The sequence below is a fragment of the Peromyscus leucopus genome, chromosome 9 (genome assembly GCF_004664715.2).
Source record: "Peromyscus leucopus breed LL Stock chromosome 9, UCI_PerLeu_2.1, whole genome shotgun sequence".
Lineage (NCBI taxonomy): Eukaryota > Metazoa > Chordata > Mammalia > Rodentia > Cricetidae > Peromyscus > Peromyscus leucopus.
In genome coordinates this window covers 109,388,226-109,411,761 of record NC_051070.1, presented here as the reverse complement: position 1 = coordinate 109,411,761, position 23,536 = coordinate 109,388,226, and the positions used below count along the sequence as shown (strand labels likewise).

At 39.9% G+C, this 23,536-nt stretch overlaps 1 protein-coding gene and 1 non-coding gene across 35 annotated transcripts in view; both read left to right on the top strand.

The window, feature by feature from the left end:
• The window catches only part of Pbrm1 (polybromo 1), a 110,196-nt gene extending 88,634 nt beyond the window's left edge, over positions 1 to 21,562 (top strand). For 12 of the 34 annotated variants that reach the window (XM_028891229.1, XM_028891230.2, XM_028891221.2 and 9 more), the window contains 8 exons: positions 4,793 to 4,976; positions 5,559 to 5,769; positions 6,605 to 6,806; positions 9,935 to 10,099; positions 13,350 to 13,505; positions 16,781 to 16,851; positions 16,954 to 17,170; positions 18,728 to 21,562. In XM_028891229.1, coding sequence (XP_028747062.1) covers positions 4,793 to 4,976; positions 5,559 to 5,769; positions 6,605 to 6,806; positions 9,935 to 10,099; positions 13,350 to 13,505; positions 16,781 to 16,851; positions 16,954 to 17,170; positions 18,728 to 18,900 — 1,379 coding nt within the window. In that variant the 3' untranslated portion in view covers positions 18,901 to 21,562. The remainder of the gene's footprint in view (positions 1 to 4,792; positions 4,977 to 5,558; positions 5,770 to 6,604; positions 6,807 to 9,934; positions 10,100 to 13,349; positions 13,506 to 16,780; positions 16,852 to 16,953; positions 17,171 to 18,727) is intronic. The other 22 variants (XM_028891258.1, XM_028891244.1, XM_028891248.2 and 19 more) reach the window with 6 other exon arrangements.
• On the top strand, positions 15,411 to 15,483 carry Trnaa-agc. Its single transcript has one exon. It is a non-coding gene; the product is annotated as a tRNA-Ala (tRNA).
• Positions 21,563 to 23,536: the final 1,974 nt, after the last annotated feature.

Here is a 23,536-nt window from a genome sequence, read left to right as displayed (position 1 = left end):
TTTAAATGCTGTTGAGAGAATGTTTAAATGAAGTTAAAGGACTACTATGTGATTGACTAGGTCTGAACATAAAGATATCTGATCTCCCTAATATATCTTTACTTTGATCCCAGTAGATATACTAGTGGGAGTTTTCCTGTGAGGAAATTAATACTAAAATAATGAGGAAAATTCTTTAAAATGTATTGAAGTTGCCAGGCAGTGATGGCACACACCTTTAATCCTAGTATTCAGGAGGCAGAGGCAGGCAGATCTGAGTTTGAGGCCAACCTGGTCTACAAAAGTGAGTTCCAGGACAATTACACAGAGAAACCCTTAGAAAACCACCACCACAAAAAAAAAAAAAAAAAAAAAAAAAAAAAAAAAAAAAAAAAAAGTATTAAAAGAAGTACAGTCTTATTAGATACTAAAACATTATGGCCCATAATAAAGCTGTTAGTGGGGGCTAGAGAGACACCTTAGTGGTTAAGAGCACTAGCTACTCTTCCAAAGAACCTGGGTTCATTTCCCAACTTCTGCATAGTAGTTCACAACTGGCTTTAACTCCAGTCCCAGGGGGTGCAATGCCCTCTTCTGGCTTCTAGGGGCACATACTTGGTACACATGCATAAATTTAAGCACACACATGGACACACACGAAATTATTAAGTAAATAAATAAACAAACCGTTTAATGCTCAGAACTCATACTCCCCCAAACACACACACACACACACACACACACACACACACACACACACACACACACAAGTTGAATATATAAAAATGGAAAAACTCTTTAGAGCCCAGTCTGGTGAGAACAAAGTCAAATGGAAAACATCAATACAAATTGTAGGCAGTTCTACTTCCCTTACCTATGAAGAACTCCTATAAGGCGATTAGAAAAGTACCAGTTTCCAATGAACAAACAATACACAGAAAGACTGGGAAGAATTCACCAGTAGTTATTTTTTGTTGTTTTGTTTTTGTTTTTGTTTTTCAAGACAGGGTTTCTCTGTGTAGCTTTGCACCTTCCCTGGAACTCACTCTGTAGTCCAGGCTGGCCTCGAACTCACAGAGATCCACCTGCCTCTGCCTCCCAAGTGTTGGGATTAAAGGTGTGCGCCACCACCACCCAACTTCACCAGTAGTACTCAAATGAAATTATACCCAACTTTAGCTATTAGAATAATGCAAATTTAAACTACCCAGATACTTTTCAGTTTGTTTGTGGAGTGAGGGTACCCTATCAGTTTGTCAAAGATCTAGAGTAGTGTGATGGTGCCCTTCTCTATCCAATTACTCAGGATGCTGACACAGAAAAAGATCTTTAGTTCCAGGCCAGGCTGGGTAACATTTAGACCTGTCTCAAAAACAAACCAAAGGCTAGCAAGATGGCTCAGTGGTAAAAGTGTTTACCGTGCAAGCCAGATGACCACAGTTCAGTTCCCAGAACCCACAGTGGAAAGAGAAAGATCCGGTTCTCAAAAGATGTCCTCTGACTTCCACATGCTGTCATCATGGCACATGTGTACCTGCACTCATACACATAGTAACACTCATACATCACATAATAACAGTTATCTTAGAGTAAACAGAACACTAAAGCTCCAGGTATTGTTATTAGTTGACAAGAACATCAGCAGCATAGGAAACTATTCACCCACTTTGTGCTGATGTATGAATTAACACAACCTATATGGAAAGTGATTTGAAATATCTATGAAAATGAAGTTTATGTTTCAGATGTATTCACTTACATGCAAATTAATTTACTTAAGCATTTTTCAACTAGAGTAGGGAGGGCAGGGACTCAGAAACAACCTAACCCTTTATCAGTAGGGTGCTGAGCAGATAGAAACAGTGATCCCCAGAAAATACTGTTTGTAACAAAGATTGCTTAGACAGTGTAAGTGAGGACCTACCATTTGTAGAGATTTTGTGTGTGTGTGTGTGTGTGTGTGTGTGTGTGTGTGTGTGTGTTAAAATATAAATAACATAGTTAACCATTTTTAAGATACCATGGCATTAAGTACAATATCATGCAAATATATATTTTTTGTAACTTTTTTAATTAATCACTTTTTTCAGTAAATTTGAAAATAAAATCATCATGCCGTTGAGTTAAGATAGCCACTCAGACAAACAGGTGCCTAGACTTTATACATTTCAGTGAACTCTGCAGCGAGAATGGTCGTTCTGAAGCCATGGAGCTTTACTTAAGGTCTTTACACTTTCACTATAGGGTCTCTGTCTTTACCTCTGGAACTCAATGTGTTGACCAGGCTGGCCATGGATTCACAGAGATCCGCCTGCCTCTGTTTCCCAAATGTTGAGATAAAAGACATGCCCAGCTTGTCAATTACATTCTAATACACTTCACCACAAATAAATAAATAAACAAACAAATAAATAAATAAAAGTGGAAACTAGAAAAATGGCATTTTATCCTCTTGCATGAGTCATGTTTCATGTTGCTAGTATGCATGCAAAGTAATACAGCCATTGTGAACATCAGTTTGGAAGTCCCCAAAATAAGTTTTAAAATGTACACTGCTATACCCAGGGAGCTCCAAATCCTGCCTGCCATAGAGATAGCTGCACATCCATGTTTATTACTTATTACCTTACTTATGATAGCAAGGAAATGGAACCGTCAGCTGATGATTAGATAATGAAAATGTGGTATATATGTAAAATTAAGTAGTTTTCAGCTTAAAGAAAAACAAAATCATTTTTTGTGGAAAGATGTGTGAATTTAAGAAAATATAGTAGGGCTTTCTGCTCTCATCGCTGTGTCGGACAGACAGAGGGACCAAGCTCCAGAGCTTGAAATAAAGGATCTTTGCTTTTTAAAAAAAAAAAAAAAGAAAGAAAGAAAGAAAAAAATATATAGTATTGTTAGATTATCCAAACTCAGAAACATTGCATGTTCTCCCTCTTTTGTGGATCCTAGTATATATGTAAACAGCTCTAAGTGTGGATAAAGTATAAAATTTAAAAAGAAGACCAAGAAATATTAGGTGATGAGCAAGCAAGGGCAGGATGTAGGTAAAATTACACATGTAATTTATTTATATTTTTGTCATCCCAAGTAGAAACTACTATTAAATAGTAACTTAATTTCCTCCTCCCTCCTTCCTGCCTAGGGATCTATTCCACTCCATCATGTGAATTGTGTATATTCTGTGTATTATACATAAATGAGACAGTGGTTATTTTTTTCATCGTATATTTCATGTAACATAATGTTTTCAAGATTCATCCATGTTGCATGCATCAGAATTTTATTTTCTTATGAGTAATATTCTATAACAAGTATACATGATGCTTTGGTACCTTTATCTGTTGGCCAGCTGTGGATTTTCTACCTTGTAGCTACTATCAATAATGTTGCTATGATCATTGCTATCCAGTTGTTTGATCCTTCAGTTCTTTGGGCTAGATACCCAAAAGCAGCATTGCTGGTTCATGCAGTAATTATGCTTAATTTTTAAAAAATAGTTTCATTTATTCTTTAACAGTTTCCTGTATGTATTCAATCTTGGTCATATCCACCCAAATCCTCCTCCAACTCCCCTTGTTTAATTTGAAGAATTGCCAAACTGCTTTCCATAGCAGTTGCCTCGGTTTAGTCTCCCCAGTTTCTCTGTTTTTGCCTACACTTGTTATTTGCCATTGTTCCTTTTCCCTTTCTCTTAGAAGTCATCTTAATGGATGTGAAGTGGTACCTCATTGTGGTTTTGATTTGCATCTCCCTAACAATTAGTGATGCCAGCCATCATTTTCCTGTACTTATTACAATTTTAAATCTTTGGGGGAAATGTCCATTAATGACCTGTCTCCCATTTTTAATAGGATCTTATAATTGTTAAGTTATGGACTTTTTAAAAATATTCTGGATAGTAGGTGCTTAACTAGATGCATAATTTAAAAATTGTTTTCTCTATTGGTTGACTTCACTTTTTCAGTAGGATCCTTTGGAGTTCAAAAGTTTTTAATCTTGATGAAGTCTGTGTTTTTAAATAATTTTATTATTTATTTATGCATATGTATGTATGTTTGTCCCCAAAGAGGTCAGAAAGGTGGTGGCTCCCCAAAGTGGGGGTTCCAGACAGTAGTGAGCTGTCTGATGTTGGTGCTGGGGACTGAACTCAGATCCGCTACAAGAACCATAGATGCTCTTCTCCACTGAGCCATTCATTTTTCCAGCCCTGAAGACTGACTGTATATCCCTCTGTGGTGTATGTGTCCCTCTACTGTCTGTTCTGATAAGCCAGTGCTTAATCAGAGATGGCAGAGATCACACCTCAGGTTTTCCTCGGAGCTTTATTTTATAACTCTTCCATGTAGGCATCTTCCATGTAGGCATTTAATCCATTCTGAGTTGATTTTATGTGTAGAATGTGGTGGGGATCTACTTATTTTGCATGTAGAAATTTAGTTGTCTAATTGTACAGGTTTATTTCTAGGCTTTCAGTTTTATTATGTTCTTTATATATATCTTTATGCCAATATATATCCTATTATTTATTTAACTGTGAATCAAAACATAAAAATATAAAGTTCGGGAATGGAGAGAGAGTTCTACTGGTAAAGTGCCTACTTTTCTTTATGTATGAAGACCTGAGATTAGTCTCCAAAACCACGTTTTAAAAAGCCAGGTTTGGTGGTGCACACTTGTAGTCCAGCACTGGAGGACAAAGACAGGCCCCAGGGCTCACTAGTTGGCCAGCCTAGCCTACTCGGCAAGTTCCAGGTTCTCAATTATGACCGAGTTTACTCCTTTAATTTATTCTGATTTACTCTTTCAGGAAAATGTGCTGTGCTGTCATTCAAGGACTTCCTCTCCTGCAGGCCAACTGAAATACCAGAAAATGACATTCTGCTTTGTGAGAGCCGCTATAATGAGAGTGACAAGCAGATGAAGAAATTCAAGGGGTTGAAGAGGTTTTCACTCTCTGCTAAAGTTGTAGATGATGAAATTTACTACTTCAGGTAAAGCTTATAAAACAAAGGAAGAAAGGGTACTTGGGCTAACTTATCAAAATAGTGTAGCCCATTGTTTTGAGTTCTTTATTAGGTCTTGGACTAGCATTACATAACTCCAATTGAAAATATTAATTTGATGAGATGTGGTAATTACCATACTTGGGAGGCTGAGGCAGGAGGATTGTATAAGTTTGAGTCAGCTGGGGCTACAAAGTGAGACTTTGTTGCAGAGAGAGAAAAAATATTCAATTAATAGTACCTTATCTTAAACACCAGCAATTGTAGAATGGAGCAGAAACACTTGGCTTCTGGTTGGCAGCCTCACTGGGGGGATTACTCAGTTCCATGTTACGACAACTCCTTTCAAACATAGAGTGCATTCGACCATTCACAGTGCTCTGTGAATATTCTTCAGAATTACTTGTAAGTAGAAGTGACGTCACAAATACCCATTGAAGCTACTTAGAGTGGTTGTGGAAGGTTGCAAAATATCCTTTGTAGATATTCAGATCTGCTCTCTGACAACCTAGAAGTGGCTAGCAACTTTTAAATTAATTAATTAATTTTCTGTACTTTTTTTTTTTCCAGAAAACCAATCATTCCTCAGAAGGAACCTTCACCTTTGTTGGAAAAGAAGATACAATTACTAGAAGCTAAGTTTGCTGAGTTAGAAGGTGGAGATGATGATATTGAAGAGATGGGAGAGGAGGATAGTGAGGTCATTGAACCTCCGTCTCTACCTCAGCTTCAGACTCCCCTGGCTAGTGAGCTGGACCTCATGCCCTACACACCCCCACAGGTAGGTGACATGCCCCGTTACTTGCCTTGTTCTCAGTTCTGATCTGCAGCAGGCTCAGACCAAAGTAGGAGACATCCAAGCCCCTGTGTTGTCAGCCTTTGTTTTGTTTGAGATGATGTCAGTAGCATAGACTGGCCTCAGACTTACTGGTGTATTCAAGGTGGGCCTGAACTCTGTTTCTCTTGCCTCCATTTCCCAAGCACTGGAGTATAGGTGTGCACTACCACACTTTTCATATGTGAGCTTTTGCCTAGAAATCTACACAAAGGAATAGTATTTTGTTTTGCTTCTCAGAGCCTTTGTTTATTTACTAATTTATTTTTAATTGACAAAAAACACATTTATCATTAAGCCAATAATAATTTCTCTTTTAAATTTCATAGAGGTGGCTTAATAGCAGTTTAATTGAAGGCTTCTTGCCTTGTACTGAAGAAAAGCAATAAGAAATGGTGTCATGCTCTTAACTCCCTTAGTTTTCAGTGGCCATACCTGTGATCTTTCTGCCTCCTAAATAATGAGGTTATCGATGTATTTTTTTATTTCTCCTTCTTTTGGTTGAGGTGATCCCTATTGTATTTATTTTCCTCATTCAGAATTTTCTCAAGATTTAATTGTGAGGTCACCATTGTAGATTGCAGTCATGGAATTCAGTGAAATTTCCATTTATTTTGTACAAGGCAAGGAAGAAGTATATTTTTACCAAGAAAATGTTAGCTACATACTGAGTATGTCTATAAAACATTCATTATTGAACCATGTGTGTCTGGCTTCCAGAAACAATGTAAATAATCTAGTGCAATTTTCTGATACCCTATATAAGTGTTCTGTCTTCCAGTCTACCCCAAAGTCTGCCAAGGGCAGTGCAAAGAAGGAGGGTTCTAAGCGGAAAATCAACATGAGTGGCTACATTCTGTTCAGCAGTGAGATGAGAGCCGTGATTAAAGCCCAGCACCCAGACTACTCTTTCGGGGAGCTCAGCAGACTGGTGGGGACAGAGTGGAGAAATCTTGAGACAGCCAAGAAAGCAGAATATGAAGGTAAATAGAGACCAGGCACAACTGTCCCCACCTTCTAAGCAAGGGTGTTTTCCAGGAATGCACGTGCAAAGACAGGTGTTACTCTTTTGTTCTTAGTACATGCACATGAATTTGGTGTTTTGGACTGTTTCAGCCGTCAGTAGCACACTGACAGTCGCTGCCAGTACATGGAGTGTTGCCTCTGACTTGGCTTCAGATCCTGGTGGTGGTGCCTCTCCCCACAAATTTCTCAAACAAAAAAGTTTTGCTATTAAAAATTGCATGATTTTATTTCATTTACCCTAGTAGGCACACACATTGAGCAGGGGAGTGATTGCTGCTCAATAATGTTAACTTTAATTCACCTGCAAGTGGCCTTTTAAAATAGGTGATTTTTCTGTTATGTCTCTCAAGAAGCCAAAACTCTAAGTTAAACTCTAGGCTCAGGTTGGTGTGCCTGGTGCTGTGTCTGTGTTCATACCTAATCTTAAGACACGTGGATGACTCTGACCAAGCTCACCTGCCTTCACTTCCCCTACTCTGTGATTAGATCACTTTGAGCCATGAGCTAATTTTACTCAAAGATTGGGTGGTTCATAGCCATAAAGGATAAATTCTTAAGAGATTTTTGGTGGTTTGGATCTTTTGTTGTTCTAGTTAATATTGGGTCTGGATTTAATAAATGAGAGTAAGCATTATATTAGGCAGGACTTTTATAAATATTGTATGTTAGATAATTTTCCGATATAGAGTCTTCCTTTCTACAGTGGTCAGTATGCTTCTTGACCGAGTCTACATCCATTCTTCTTGAGCAAGCATACATGATGAAGGCTGCTCCTTTTATTGAAGGTTATGAAATCTCCAAAGTAACTCTTTTGTAAAAAAAAAAAGTTATACTCCTTTCATTTGTTACTATTTATTCTTAGAAAATTATCTGACAAGCTTCCTTAGGAATCTTCTGCTGAAGACTAATTCTGCAAGATGCTCAGCTAAGGAATATTTTGTGGCAAAACATGTTTCAGAAGGATTCCAAACTCTGGACATAGTTCTAAGTTAAAGTCTCTAAGATCTCCTTTTTTTTATTATCTGTAATTTTCTGAAATTTGACCAGGTATTTATCTGGTATCTATTAATACCCTGGAAAGTTAATTTGTACAACATTCTTTGAGTAACTCTAGTCAATCCCATGAGACCCTATAACTCTGGGACACTTAGATATTTCAGGGCTTACTGCAAGTTAGGACCAAATATACCGCTTAGTTAGAGGACTGTTGTCTAAGAAATTAGGCTACTATAGTGTAAAGCCCGTGTCAAGGCAAACAAAGCTAGTATTGTGTGGGTGGTTATTTGGGGTATGACTAGGACAAAGGATCTAGAGATGATGTGAAGGCAGGGAAACTGGAGCATGGCTGAGGAAAGCAGAAACGATGGGTGAGAAATTCTCTCATGCAGTGGGGTGTCTGGAATTAGGAAGGACCTAGTGAGAGGGGAGTTTATGATTCAGTAGCCTGAAATTCAGACTTTGAACTTTGGGTGCTTCTGCCCACCGAATTCCAAATGCAAAGTTGGGGGTTTGGCTGGCGTAGTTTTAGTAGTTCTGCCTTCCAGAGCAGCCCAGGCCAGCTTCTCTCAGCAAGAGTTAATATTTGATCCACACACCTGAGCTCGTCTGGTTTTCCAACTTCAGTTTTTCTTTTTCCCTCCCAGTTTACTGTTCCATTTGTGTAGTGAAAAAACCAAGACTTAATATTGGGTATCTAGATCACTAATAGTTTTTTTTAACTACTTCCTTGGAAAAATAGGTTGTACAATTGTACTCAGTTTACAGAAGATATTAGAAGGGGATAGTGCCAGTGAATTGTCTACAAGCAACTCCATCACACCTTGGGGACCTTTGACTTGCACATTTTTCACATTCTTCCCATAAAGGAGTAGAGCTGTTACTTCTTAAGTCTCTCTAAAGTCATGTGACTTCAAGCTGTTTTCCCCAGAAAGCTGTAGTCTTTCGAATTCCTTGTTGGACAGTTCACTGTAGAAGTTGAATTTCAGTATCACACCAAGTGTCGGGGCCATAAGTTGCTGTTTCTCCTGTATTCTTGGACAAGGCACTATTTGTTTGACTTGTCCATCTGAAGAGTGGGAAGGACTTTCTACTTAGAATGGCAAAGCTGAATGAATCCTGTATGATGGGAACTTTGGGAGTATGCCCTCAAGAAGGTCTGGCCTGCTTGGAGCGTGACTGTTGAGGGTGCTAGTTCTAGAGATGCAGAGCAGCTCGAGGAAGCAAGGGGTCCACCGACTGATAGCCCAGAGGTTCCAAAAGTATGTGCTCCTCTTGCATATCAGGTGCACTAAGAGTAGATGCTGGAATTCTTGCTGATTTAGGATAACTTATGGTCAGCTTTGAACTTAGCTTCAGGGAACCTGGTTCTTTCAGAATATTGTTCATTGCTACATACATGTATGTATTAGTTCTCCGTTTCTGATGACTGTAGTCTAGCTAATCATGTATTTCCCTCCCTTGGAGTTTGTTAATCATGACCTCTTTCTTTGCTTCATTAGAATGTAGAAACTGGCTGTTGACGTTTCCTAAAATCTTAAGCTAGAGGCAGTAAGCTACTTTTCCCTTACAGAGTTAATTTTCTTCAGCTGCTAAACTTGTGATATTAATGATGAGTCCTCAAATTTTAGTAAAATTGGATACAAGGAATCAGGAAATTAGAGTAAGTACAATTGTGCCAAAAAATTATAATGGGCCATGGAATTGCTTCATGTTGAAATTATAATCTGTTATGCTATTAATACTAGAATAACGGTAGCGCTTCTCATCTTCAGAGTGCCTCGTGAGATTAACCACGGTGGTTACGCTGGTGATGTGTTTCGATAAAACCTGTGCTTTCTGAATGTGTGTTGCAGTCTTAACATTCTTGAAATCTTTGCAGACCAGTTCTCAAGATGGGATAGGCAAGCTGAATTCTAGGTTATCAAGTGAAATCGGCCCGACTCCTGTGTTGAGACTAGTCATCTACCGTTCCTTCCATTGAGACAGAACTGTCGCCTGTGTTTTTACTAGTCCTGTTGAATGCAATGGATGGTATTTTGAATTCCTGGGTTAAGAACAGAATTGAAAATCTGAAATGCCTTTACAGAGCGGGCAGCTAAAGTTGCTGAGCAGCAGGAGAGAGAGCGAGCGGCACAGCAACAGCAGCCGAGTGCTTCTCCCCGAGCAGGCACCCCTGTGGGGGCGCTCATGGGGGTGGTGCCACCACCAACACCAATGGGGATGCTCAATCAGCAGTTGACACCTGTTGCAGGTAAAAACAGGAGCTAAGACCATTTTTCCCACTTTAAGAAATTCCTTCATTTTTTTTTTCTCCAAAAGGAGTAGGCCACAGTCTATAGCCTTTTCTCATGACAGATTCAAAGTTTGAAGTCATCCATGTTGTCCTGTATTGCTTTTCCCATACAGGCAATGTCTCTTCTCTATCCCAAAAGTGGGCCATGGGTCTAACCCTGGCAGTTAGTAGGTAGCAGCTGTAGGCATGGTCTGGCAATGTTCTTACCCCAGGCTGCTCTTGACAGAGCACTACAGCAGGAAATATAAATAGACCCTGAGTTCTGTTGGGAAGAACTCCAAGGAAAACATAAAAGCAGTCTTTAGGTGATGTTGATTTTCTTTCTCATGCCAGTTCAGTTTGCCTTATTCTGCTGCAGCCATCCTTAAAAGACTGACCACTTAAAAGGATTTTTGACAATGAATTATTAAATCCTTTCTTGGTCACCAACGTGCATGACTGCTAAGTAGAGGGGGAAGTCCTCATTCAATTCATTGTGCCCACTCTGTAATGCTTTTCTATTTAATTACATTAAACTGCATTTTCTGTTAGTATCCCAGTCACATACTTAAATAAACAAATGAATAAGACGAAAGAAAGAAAGAAGAGGAAAGAAAAAAAAAGAAAAGAAAAAGGAAAATGATGAATGTGGTTTGCTTGTGTGTGTTGTCTCTGGTTCTGGTAGCCATAGCAAACTTTGACTACTGTTGAATTGAAATCTTGTCTGACATGTCTCCACGAAAAGCCTGCAGATCACCTCTCAGGCTTCCTTTGTTACTTCTCCACGTCTGGTGAGCTCTGTACAAGCCACCTGTTTCCTCTTAAACAATAGTCGGACTGCTTTTGCACGGAGTCCAAGACAGTGTTGTTCAAGGCAGCTTTGTTGAGATACTGTTTTTGTTTTTTTTGCTGTTTTTTTGTTCTTGCCGTTTTCGTTTTTTGCCTTTTTTGTTTTTGCTTTAGAGGAAGAGTGCCTAGGGTAACTTTTCCATTGTGGCTCCTAACTTTTGTGATGCAAGTTCTCAGATGCACTATCGCTGAGCTCAGCAATTGCACTCACCAAAGCACATCTGAATCATGGCTGCCAGTGCTTTCAGCGTGACTGATGTCGATCTAACAAATCTCATAATCGCCTGCTCTATTCCATGGCCCATTTTGGTTAATGGGGTTCCAGAGGTTTTCAGAAATCAGGTCTTGATCATGGGGGCTTTGAAAGTTAGGATTCCCTCATTGACCTCCTCTTTTGTTCTATTTGATGTGTAATACTGTGGCACTATGTCCTTGACTACAAAATCCAGGAACATATTAACAAAATGAATACAAATAGCTAAAAAGAAACAAAAATTAGCAGCTGCAGCATTTTAGCTCCCTGTTGGGGAATAGCATCACACAGCTCTGTGGTTGAGGAAGGTGGCCCCTCTAGAAGACCACTGCTCTGTTACTAAAGGTGTACTGTCCAGGCTTCTGGGCCACAGGAGTGAAGGGCAGAATCTCTACAGTAAAGAGCTTTTGGTCCACAGTGAGAGCTTTGCAGCTAAGAGGGTGATTTTTCATGGAATATAGGTTGCTTAGGGCCTGAGCCTTAGCCTTCTTGTTGTCTGAGACCAGCTTTGCTTACAAGCATTGAAGCTCATTTGAACACATGTGACTGGGATAATAAATGCCAAAGTACAGTTTAATGAAGACAAGTGTCGTGTCTTTCAGTTCTTAATAACTTAATCTTCAACCACAGCCTAGGACGGCTGCGTTCAGATGGGCTTTTGTAATTGAAAGCAAAGCCTCCTAACATTGTTCAATTTCTCACCTACTTATCCTTAAAAGCTGTACCTGGTGGCGTGTTGAAAGGGCAGTTTGGCAACATTGGATCTCATCATGTTTAAGATGATGGTATCTGCTCAAAGTCATTTTTAACCTTGAACTCTTAAAAACTGAAATGCATCCTATGTCATGTATACAAATATTTCAAATTTGTTTTGTGTAATTGTAAGTTTCTCTAGCCAGTTTAGCTATGACTAAGAAGGCAAGGTGAGTCAGTTTCAGGGTTTTGGTATGCCATAGCTTTAAAAGACTAAACTTGTACAAATAATTGGTTTCTAATACCTCTTCATAGTAAAACTGAAATTCTCTTCAAAGAGGATTTTGGTGCTACGCCTTTGCCTTCCTATGTGAGAAACTGCCTAAAAGTGACTGTACTCCAGGGGGAGCTTTATATTCATTCAGACTCTTACAATTCCAGGAGAGTCGTGTTTTGTTTTTACGTTTTTGATAGGTGAGTCCTTACCAAAATAACTTTATTCCCACACACACACTTTCCAAAAAATACGTGTTTGTTGTAACACTTCCCTGGCCAGCAGACGTTTTGTCACATGATGGTATGCTTGGAAAGGAAAGGAACAAAAGCCTCTGTTCGTAGGAACTCTGTACCTCAGTTAACACTCCTGTCAACTGAAGGTTTACACGAGGACACTGGTGAGCCTGGAGACAGTGATGCCAGCTGGCCTCTTCTCCAGCTGGCCCCCCTCAGGCCTGCTGCTTATCCGTTTCTGAGCGACCTGGACTTTAGCTGGCTTGAGAAGATTTAGATTTCTCCTTAACATGTTCTGAAATCTAAAGATGAAATATTATTCATTGTGATGGATGTTAGAAGTTGTCTCCAGCTCAAACCTTAACATAATCCATTCTCAACAGCAGTGGTGGAGATAGAAGGGAGGAGTATATGAAGAAGTCTTGAAACTTTTTTGCTCCCAAACTGGAGAACCATGCCTTGTGATCAGGACTCTGCACCTCATTTCCCTCCCTTCTGATTTCCCTTCATGTGCACCCACGATAGGGATGTGAGTGCGGGCAGAGTGGAGTGATGGGGTATGTACTGATCACTTGGAGTTGCAGGTGGCAGAACAGTCACTGTGTGAACAGCTTGCAATAGTTCTGACCTTGGAAAAGCTGTTACTAGAACTCCTCTTTATTATTAAATGAAAACATATGTTTAGCTTATTGAGAATAATTATAAACAATAATTTACTAAGTACTAATTCATCCAAAAATGTTGGGTTTCATATTTGTAACTTTATTTTGTTCATTACTGCAACAAAATAATTACACTAATTGCTGTTATATCATGCAGTACTAAGGGTGCTTTATTCATTGGTAGTGCATGGAGGGGGTTGTTATTACTTAGCTCATGTTGCATGTTAATGATGCATGTCTGAAATTTGTTGTGTCCTTCAAGGCATGATGGGTGGCTATCCGCCAGGCCTTCCACCTTTGCAGGGCCCAGTTGATGGCCTTGTTAGCATGGGCAGCATGCAGCCACTTCACCCTGGGGGGCCTCCACCTCACCATCTTCCGCCAGGTGTGCCTGGCCTCCCAGGCATCCCACCACCCGGTAAGAACTTCATCCTCATTCACTCATTAATCTCATTTTTTTATTCTTTTTCCTCCCTCAGCCAGTTCTTCCAGGAGGCACCGGCTGCCCATGGTGGCCAGGCTTCCCTCACTAAGAATCCCAGAGCTGTCAGCAGTAGGGCCCATCCTACATGCTGAACAGGTGACCTCCTATACTACCTGTGCCCTTGTGCATCTGCTACCTGGCAGCAGTACAGGATGCACTGCAGAGGCCAGACCCATAGACCAAGGAGCAGGAGGCGTGATTCATTATCAGACAGGATATGTTTGAAAAGCCTTGAGGGCCACAGCCTCTTATCAGTAAATTGCCAGTTCGGAGTCATATGTAAAAGTACTTTTTACTCCGAGTACATTTCTTCACCTGGTGAAATTCTTACCTCCCAGGGTCTTCATTATAGAGTCCCTGCACCATCTCTTCCTCAACAGCCCTTTAAAGGTGATCATAGAATGGCATATGTGAAACTCTTCAGAAATCCTTTACTTTGTAACAAAATGTAGGAAGGAAAGGAGGTTGTGTTGATTTAGTCTTGAGTCTCTTAACAAACATGAGTAACACTTTATATAACACCCTGTTAGCTATGGACATACTTGCTTGTCAACAGAACCCAAAAGTTGTTTTATGTAGAAATATATAGATGCAACTCAGGAACCACATTGTTTCACTTTATAATCAAAGTTGAAAGATTGGAAAACCATGAGTTTCCATAATAATTTCCATCATATGCAAAAGAACTTGCTTTGGGCTATAATCTTGTTAGGGGAAATGTGATTTTTAAATGACTTGGAGCAGCAATTGATCCATTACTGAAATGTCATCTTAGAGAGTTAAAACCCAGGTGAAATGTGGGTGGAGCCTGTCAGGTCCACTTGCATCATGCTTGGACCCACTGCCCATATGGTTCTACATGGCTTCAGATAATACTTCAGAGGGCAGACCCAGAGTGTGAGGGGAAATGCCGACTTCACCATACTTCTTCCTTTTTGTTTCCTCTCTTTCCCTCTCCCCCCCCCCCCTCTCTCTCTCTCTCTCTCTCTCTCTCTCTTTCTCTCTCTCTCATAGGATCTGGCTATGTAGCCAAGGTCAGCCTGGAACTCAAGATTCTTCTGCCTCACCATCCCAAGTGTAGGATGACATGCATGTATTCCACTCCTACAGCTTAGCCACATTCTCTGTGTTCCTTAGAGAATGAGCTTTTTTTTTTTTTTTCTTTTTAATGTTCTCAAGGGAAGAAATGTTTGTGGCATTTGTACTCCATTCTGGATGTGGTGATTCATGTAAGATGCTGTGTCACCAGGAGTCAAACAGAAAATAATTTTTCTTATATGGCAAATGAACTTGGTCCTAAATCTGCTCTTATACCCTGGTACAAGGTTTCTCTGAGTCAGTCAGTAAAACCTTGTTGGAGTTGACACCTTCTAAATGTATATAGCACTTGATAGAAGTCCTATGTAAGGCAAGTACACACCCCAATATAGCAGCTGTGTTTTGTGATCCTCGATTCTTTTGTCTACAGAATCTAAACTGCATTGATAGAAAGCACAGCACACTTGATAACTGTCAGGGAGACAGAACTCTGTGTACGCCCATGCACAGCTGATCTGGCTTTGAGCTTCACGAGGCCTAGCTGTTTTGTCTTGGCTCACGTTCGCAATGGCTACCCCAGGCATGGTACTTGTTAATAGGAAGTGGAGGGGGTTGCTGATTTGTTTGTGCTGCCCTGCAAATCTGTGATACAGCCAGTTTTGGGAGCCTCCAAGTCTGTAGAGTCTAACATAGAAGAGTGACCTGAGGGGAGCCGGGACCACGGCTTTACTAATGTGTTGCTGAAGTAGCAGCTTATCTGCCATTATTTCTTTGTGCAGTTCATAAATCACCATAAGGGGGTTGGGGATTTAGCTCAGTGGTAGAGCGCTTGCCTAGCAAGCACAAGGCCCTGGGTTCGATCCTCAGCTCCAAATAAATAAATAAATAAATAAATAAATAAATAAATAAATAAATCACCATAAGGACACATGTCATAAATAAGGACACATCTGTCACAGTGATTGGGTTATACTTGCAAGGACTTGGTGTATTCCTCCTTTTTAAACAGAAACTTGTTTTACAATTTTTTTCCTCTCTCTAACAAATAAAATGTCTTGTACTTCTAGAAGTGACACTTAAGAACTCTGAACCTTCAAATGACCAATTTTCTGCCTGTCAAAACACTAGCTTTGGGAGAGAGAGAGAGATATACAGTTTCTATATAACCCAGGCTGGCCTCAGATTCACAGCAATCTTCCTGTTTCAGCTTCCCAAGTGCTGGGATTACAGGTGTGAGCTCACATACACAGCAGAACATCAACATTTTCATCAGAAGGACAGAAGACTAGGAAGCTAGTCCTCCTGGTTCCTGTCCATATCACTAGCAGGACTTAGGCTTTAAGGAACAGCTTTAAATGGTTTGGTTGTGGTTTGTTAGTTTTGATAAACTGGGTTCCTGGGCTATTTTTGTTTTGTTAGTAGCAAACAGATAGCCCTGAGATAAAAATTGCCTTAAAAACTAAATTTAGGACAGTTCATTGTTATCAACAAGGGCCTGTGAGACAACAGTTGCTCATGAACATTTACCAAAGGACGTTTACCCAGTGATTACCAGAGAGAATAGGGCCATGAAGTCTCTATTCCTTTGTCATTTGGAATCCGAAGTGATGGCAACAAGGCTACACTGCTTCCACACCATCCCCTGAGATGCCTTCTGTCTGCCAGCATTAGTGCCTGAGGTAGAGCCAGCTGGGTGGCCTGCAAAGGAACATTAAGGTAGTGCCTCCAGCCTCCCTCCACAAAGCTCAGGTAAACTGCTCTTCCTTAGCTCTTGTTTCCTGCCCCAGTACCGTGGTTACTGCTGAGCCTGGTCCCACAGGCTCCAATTGCATGAGACTATATGGTCAGAAAAGCGCCTTGGAGACAGAAGTGTGTTCTGACTATAGCTCACCAGGGTATCCCTAGAATCTAATGCAGGGTTCAAACCATTCTAAGCCTGGAATAATTAATGTACCTCTGACAAAATATATTATTACTGTGCTTTAATTATCCAGAAACAAAAGAATATAAATTTCCTAATTAGATTGTTTGGGGGTACTTACAGTTCCTATCCACACTCAAGGGCAAAAGTACATGCGTAGTCTGGCATTATAAACGGTATCAGCTCTTGTCAGTTTTTTAGTCAGTGAAACCCAGAGCCTCTAACTGTGCCATTGCATTCTGAATTCTAGGCGTGATGAACCAAGGAGTGGCCCCCATGGTAGGGACTCCAGCACCCGGTGGAGGTCCTTATGGACAACAGGTGAGCCTCTTAGTTTGATTTTCCTTGGACTCAAAATTGCAGTCATTGCCTTCTCAGAACATGTGCAGATTATCTTTGTGCCTTAATCCTGTGCTCTTTCAGGTAGGAGTTTTGGGGCCTCCTGGGCAGCAGGCACCACCTCCATATCCTGGTCCTCATCCAACTGGCCCCCCTGTCATACAACAGCCAACAACACCCATGTTTGTGGCTCCCCCACCAAAGACCCAAAGGCTTCTCCACTCAGAGGCCTACCTGAAATATATTGAAGGACTCAGTGCTGACTCCAACAGCATTAGCAAGTGGGACCAAACTCTGGCAGGTAAGGAGAGCCTTGGTGAAAAATATATTTCCTCCCAGTCCTAGAATTACTGCTGACTCTTATACAACATCCATGTTTCTTATACCAGTAAAAGAAATTACAGATTTTGTAGGATAGATTGGGGGTTCTTTGCACATTGACCCAATAAAAATAGACACAAAAATCAAAGCTCAGCTATATCATACTACCATGTTCTCAAATACATTGATTTTTTTTTTTTCAGATGTTTGAGCATTAGGATGCATGTCAAATTTTAAAAAGAAAAAAACTGAGAAGCATATTTCTTTAGTCTACCAAGCTATTCATTTAGTTCCAACAATGTATTTGCAATATATAGTGAAATAGTGTTACCTAGTTTCTGGGAAGGAATTTGGAAGCTTCTGCTTATTCATTTTAAAAATTAAATTTGTGTGTGTGTGTATGCATGTGCTTTGGTTGCATGGAGGCCAGAAGACAACTTTTCAGGAGTCAGTTCTTAGCCTATTGAAACAGGGTCTCTCTTGTTTATGTTGTTGCACTATTGACGCTAGGCTGAGTGCCCCTTGAACTTCTGAGCATTTCTCGTCTGACTCCCATCTTTCCTTAGAATTACCAGGATACCTGAAACCCAGCACATCTGCCTTTTTGTGTGAGATGAAGGATGGACTCCTGGTTATAGTCAGACTTGTGTAACTAGCACCTCTATGCACCAAGCCATCTCCCTGATCCTGGTTGGACTTTTGGTTTTTGTTGTGGTTTGGTTTAGTGTTTGAGACAGAACCTGGCTCTCAAATGTATCTCAGGCTTTCCTTGAATTGGTATTCCTCCTTCTGCCTCCTAAGAGCTGGGATTACAGGTGCATGCTACTATACTCTTACTCATTTCTTTCCAGATTTTATTTTATGGATGTTTGTCTGCATATTTATATATGCACCACATGCATGCCTGGTGTCTGCAGAGGTCAGAAGAAATTTTCAGGTCCCCTGGAACTGTAGTTATGGACAGTTGCAGGTTGCAGGTGGTCTTGTGGGTGCTGGGAACTGAATCCCAGCCCTCTGTAAGAGCAGCAAATGCTCCTAGCCACTGAGCTAGCCCCTTATTCAGGTTTTTGTTTGTTTGTTTATTGTTTTGTTGGGAGTTGTTTGTTTGTTTTTTGAGACAGGGTTTCTGTGTAATTCTGGCTGTCCTGGAACTCACTCTGTAGACCACAAAGATCCAACTGCCTCTGCCTCCTCCGTGCTCAGATTAAAGTCGTGAACCACCACTGCTGGCTCCTTATTCATATCTGAACCCAGCTAGGGAATGTTACCTCTTTTAACAATATTAGGTATGTTTCCCCTATCTTTTATAACATTAAAATAATTGTTACTATTGGGGTATCTACAATAAAATATCAATCAGTGCCTAATAAAAGAAGATATCAGTGCCTAATAGAAGAAATTTGCAATGACTTACAATCTTTAGCACATATTCACAGTTTTAGTAAGTATTGTTTCAGTAAATACATTAACCCTTAAAACTGGGGGGCATTTTATCTTAAAATTCTAATGTCTCTCTGTTTATACTTCAAATTTTCAGCTCGAAGACGGGATGTCCATTTGTCGAAAGAACAGGAAAGCCGCCTACCTTCTCACTGGCTCAAAAGTAAAGGGGCACACACCACCATGGCAGATGCCCTCTGGCGCCTTCGGGATTTAATGCTTCGAGACACTCTCAACATTCGACAAGCATACAACCTAGAAAATGTTTAATCACATCACTGTGTTTCTTCTATAGAAGCAAAGAGTTGTGGAACGGTAGCCATTTTAGTTACTGGGGGTGGGAGGGAGGAAAAAAGGATGGTAATTTTTATTGCATTTTACTGTACATCACAAGGCCATTTTTATATAAGGACACTTTTAATAAGCTATTTCAATTTGGTTTTGTTATATTAAGTTGACTATCAAATACACAAAGATTTTTTTTTGCATATGTTTCCTTTGTTTAAAACCAGTTTCATAATTGGTTATATACATAGTCATAGTTTTATCTTTACTTGTTAATGGACTTAAATCATCAAAGGGTTTGGCTTGGCTTGGGGTTTTGGTTTTCTTTTTTATAAATATATATATTATATACACACATACATATAAGAAAAAAGCAATGAAAAAAACAGTTTACAAATTAGTTTAAATTGACAATGAAATGTGAAGTTGGTCCTAGTTTACATCTTAGAGGAGTGTATATGTATGTTTCACATGTCTAAATATCTGCAAGTTCTCTTACAGCTAAAGTGAAGTGCTTTGAAAGGTTGTTTAGACTGTAGATGTGTGACAGACCCAACACTAGAGAAATCTAAAGTCAGTGCTGTGCATCCACCCAACAACTAGTATAACTGAAGGAAAAAGTACCTTTGTGCTGAGTTAGACATCTGTATTGTCAGTGACTTTTGCAGAACATGTGCTCAGATCTGAGTTATATTTAGTTTTGGAAGGTAAGTTTAAGAGTACTTTTGATCTGTTTATGATTCAGTTTATACCTTCATGTTATATGATTTGAAACTTTATGTCTGTTACCTTGAAAAGCATTGAAGAAAGTACTGAAGTATGCATGGAGGTGGTTTATTTTAAGCATAATACCTAACCTAGGAAAGTGTGTAACTGGACACAAGCTGTGTCTTGCACATAACTAGCTGTGCAAGGGTAGACTGACTGCCTACATATGCAGATAGATGTTCTGGGTTCTTCATTTCCTTGCTATCAGTTGGGGTATCTTGTTTGTTTGTTTATTTGTTTCAAGGTTGGAATTCTCAACCAGAAATAATACTTTCTAAAATGTTTTTAAATTCAGCTTGTGCTTTGGATTATAGGAAAAGGAAGTTATACTTTTAAGAAAATGTTCACAGAAAAAGACTATTACAGACCCCAAACACTTGGACGTGGTGACCTTGTCTTTCTCTCTTTCCTTTTTTTTGAGACATGGTTCTACTATGTGCTTTGGCAGGACTGGAACTCTGTGTAGACCAGGCTAGCCCCAAACTCACAACTGCCTGCCTCTTCCTCCCAAGTGCTGGGATTAAAGGCAAGTGCTATAATACTCCACAGCCACAACCATGTCTTTCTAACACGGCCCTAGAATAACCATTTTGAGGCAGTGTAGGATGTTCAGGTGGCAGCATTCACATGGTGGTGTGTTTTTTAAACCTGCTTTATTCTAATAGGATGGTTGTGTGGTGCTGATGCTGCCACTGCTGACTGACTGAGAATGGCTGTCAAGACAGTCTTTCCCTTTAAAATATAATGAATCAGTACTCGTGTTGAATTGCCATGCTTAATAAATCATGAGAGTATATAATGGAAAGAAGTCCCTGGTATCTACTTTAAATACAGGAACCCTTGTAACTTAATGCCAATAGTCAACCACTGGATCTCAATTTTCATCAAGTATTTTAAAGAATTTTAATTTTTAAAAAATGTACTGTAGATTATGCCAGTACCTTATTGCTAAACTGAATTAAATAAATCTTTGATTCCTGGTTATTTGGACCATTGACTCATCATGGACTATGTAATGTAATCAGATTATTTTCTTTTAAGGTATCCTTGAATTACACCAAAGAACCAGAAACTTAATTTTTGTTAAATTATTTATTTATTTCATGCATTCATTTTATTTCCCTTTTTAAAGGCTTAGATGAGGCTCCCTGAGGAGCCTCTAAAACCCCTTCACTATCAGTCACCAGGGGCACTAGGAGCCAGAGCACTCCTCCTCCTCCTGGCTCCTGCATCAGTGTATTGGTGCTGTAGGAACCAAGAGCCAGTCCAGGTTCCCTTAGCAATACAAATCCAGCACAGGGTGTCACTAAGGCAGGCCCTGATAAAGTTTAAAAAACAATTAGTTAATTAATTAATTAATTAAAACCATTTAAGATACTATTTATTTTAGAATCATGCTTTTGGAGAATACCAGTTATTACTTAGGATATAAGATTTGAGATCAGCCATCTTCAAAAAAAGAACAAGCCCTGACTTAAGGCAGTACAGGTAAACAATACACTTTCTCATGACTTAAGAACTTTAGTAATGTGACTTAAGAAATATTGTTTTCAGAACGTAAGTTCCTATGAAGAATTTTGTTTATATTGAGTTGGGGGACCTATAGGTTTAAAATATCAGCCAACTGATTTAAAAGACCTTGGTTTTACTAAATCTGCCTTCCCCTTCTGAACTGGGGTGGGGGTGAGGGCCACTTGTGTAAGATCCCCAAATTGATGTTATAACTTTCCAAGACATGATTCAAAACTGGTTTATTCTATTTTCTGTACTATATCATTATCTGAAGTTTAAGTGGTAACTGGTTCTATACCGTGTATGTATCATATGTTTGTTCATCAAAGCTTTTTAATCCAAATAAAAACGAGAGTTTGCAAAGTGATTTGGAATAGCCAGGTTTGGTGGTTCTGTTAAAGCTGTGTCAAATGTTTTGAGCAGAATGAAGAAAACCTGTACAAGCCCTGATTGATGCTCAGGAGGCTAGAGCAGCCAGTTCAAGGAAGAAAGCTCCCTGGTCAGGGTGGGATGCAGTGTGCAGACCCCAGCTGCAGCCTGACATACCTCACATCCTCAGGCTGGCAGTCAAAGAATTCTTACCATGTCCTCAGGATTGCAGCATGGACACAAACCAAACACAAGTTATTGAGGGTAGGCAGTAAGGGGAGTACATCCTCTATCAGAAAGCAGAATAACTCATTAACAAGTGGTCCGGGCGAATCTTGAACATGTCTACAAGTTCTTAAGATGTCTTATACTCTTGGTTTTTCGAGACAGGGTTTCTCTGTGTAGTTTTGGTGCCTGTCCTGGATCCAGGATAGCCTCGAACTCAGATCTGCCTACCTCTACTGCCCGAGTGCTGGGAATAAAGGCGTAAGCCACTGCTGCCCAGCTAAGATGTGTTATACTTTTAGTAGAAAATGTTAAAATTAGCCGTTTTGTCCTAATACCACTTTGGAAAGCCCTGTGGTTCTGTCCTGAAACTAGGGAGGGATACAGTCACCTTTGCCCATGAGCATAGTTTGAAGGCTCACTGATATCTAACATTCTACTCAAGCCCCACACAAACATATGCTGCTAAGTGTCTTTGTTCCTTTTTAATTTGAGACAGCACTGAATAAATTAACAGACTTTTACTTTCCCCTATCTGGGATATTATGTATTCATGTCTTGGTGGTTGTTCATAGACGTGGCAAGACATTTTGTTATTCCTTTACATAGAGAACAATTGCTTTGGAAAACTCCATGGTCCAATAATACACTTTTCTTGAGAGGAAACTCCTTGTGAAAAACTCAAAACAAAAAAAAAAGAGAGAGAGAGACTAATGTGGTTAAGGTAAAACATCAGGGATTTAGGTAAGTCTTACAATACAGAACTGCAAGACATAAAAATAACCTTCCTTGTTACTTACTGTATGCCTAATATAGTCACTTTCCCCATTAATTCATATGAAAAGGTGAAGCTCCAAATGCCTTGGTTTTTCCCCAGTTTCACAGTGGAGGTTTACAATAAATGCTAAGTTTTTATCTGTTTGGCCTAGTAGTAGCTCACACCTTTAATCTAGCTACTTAGGGGCTGAGGCAGGAAGGTTGCAGGTTCAGGGCCAGCCTGGATAATTTAGTAAGACCCTGTCTCTTAAGAGTAAAAGGATGGACACAACTTGTCTAGCATGCACAAAGCCCTAGGCTTAATTCTAGTACTGCCCCACTCACACACACACAAAAAAAAACATCCTAGAACATGTTAGGATATTTGGTATAATTTTTGAAATTTTGAAAAACTGAACATATTTTAGGAAGTTAAGAAATTTACACCCTGGAGGCTGGAAAGAAAACTCAGGTTAAGAGTGCTTGCTCTTCTTCCGTAGGACCCAAGTTTGATTCCCAGCACCCATAATGGGAAGCTCACAACTACCTGTGATTCCTGCTCCAAGGGGTTCTCTAGCACCTGTATGCATGTGCACATACCCCCACACAATTTTTTGAGACAGGGCTTTTTGTAACAGCCCTGGTTGTCCTAGAACTCACTTTGTAGACCAGGCTGGCCTGGAACTCACAGATGTGCTTGTCTTTGCCACCGAGTGCTGGAATCAAAGGTGTGCGGCACCACCATCTAGCTATACAATTTTGTTTGTTTGTTTTTCAAGACAAGGTTTTTCTGTGTAGCCTTGGCTGGCCTCCAAATCTCACCTGCCTCTGCCTCCCAAGTGCTGGGATTAAAGGCGTGCACCACCACTGTCCAGCTACACACATTTTTTTTTTAAATTTTTAAAAAATATTTGCACCTTGGTTAACAAAGATGAGTTCTTACTCATAGCTTCCAAACTAATGTGCGCTGAAAATGTTTTGCATTAAATAT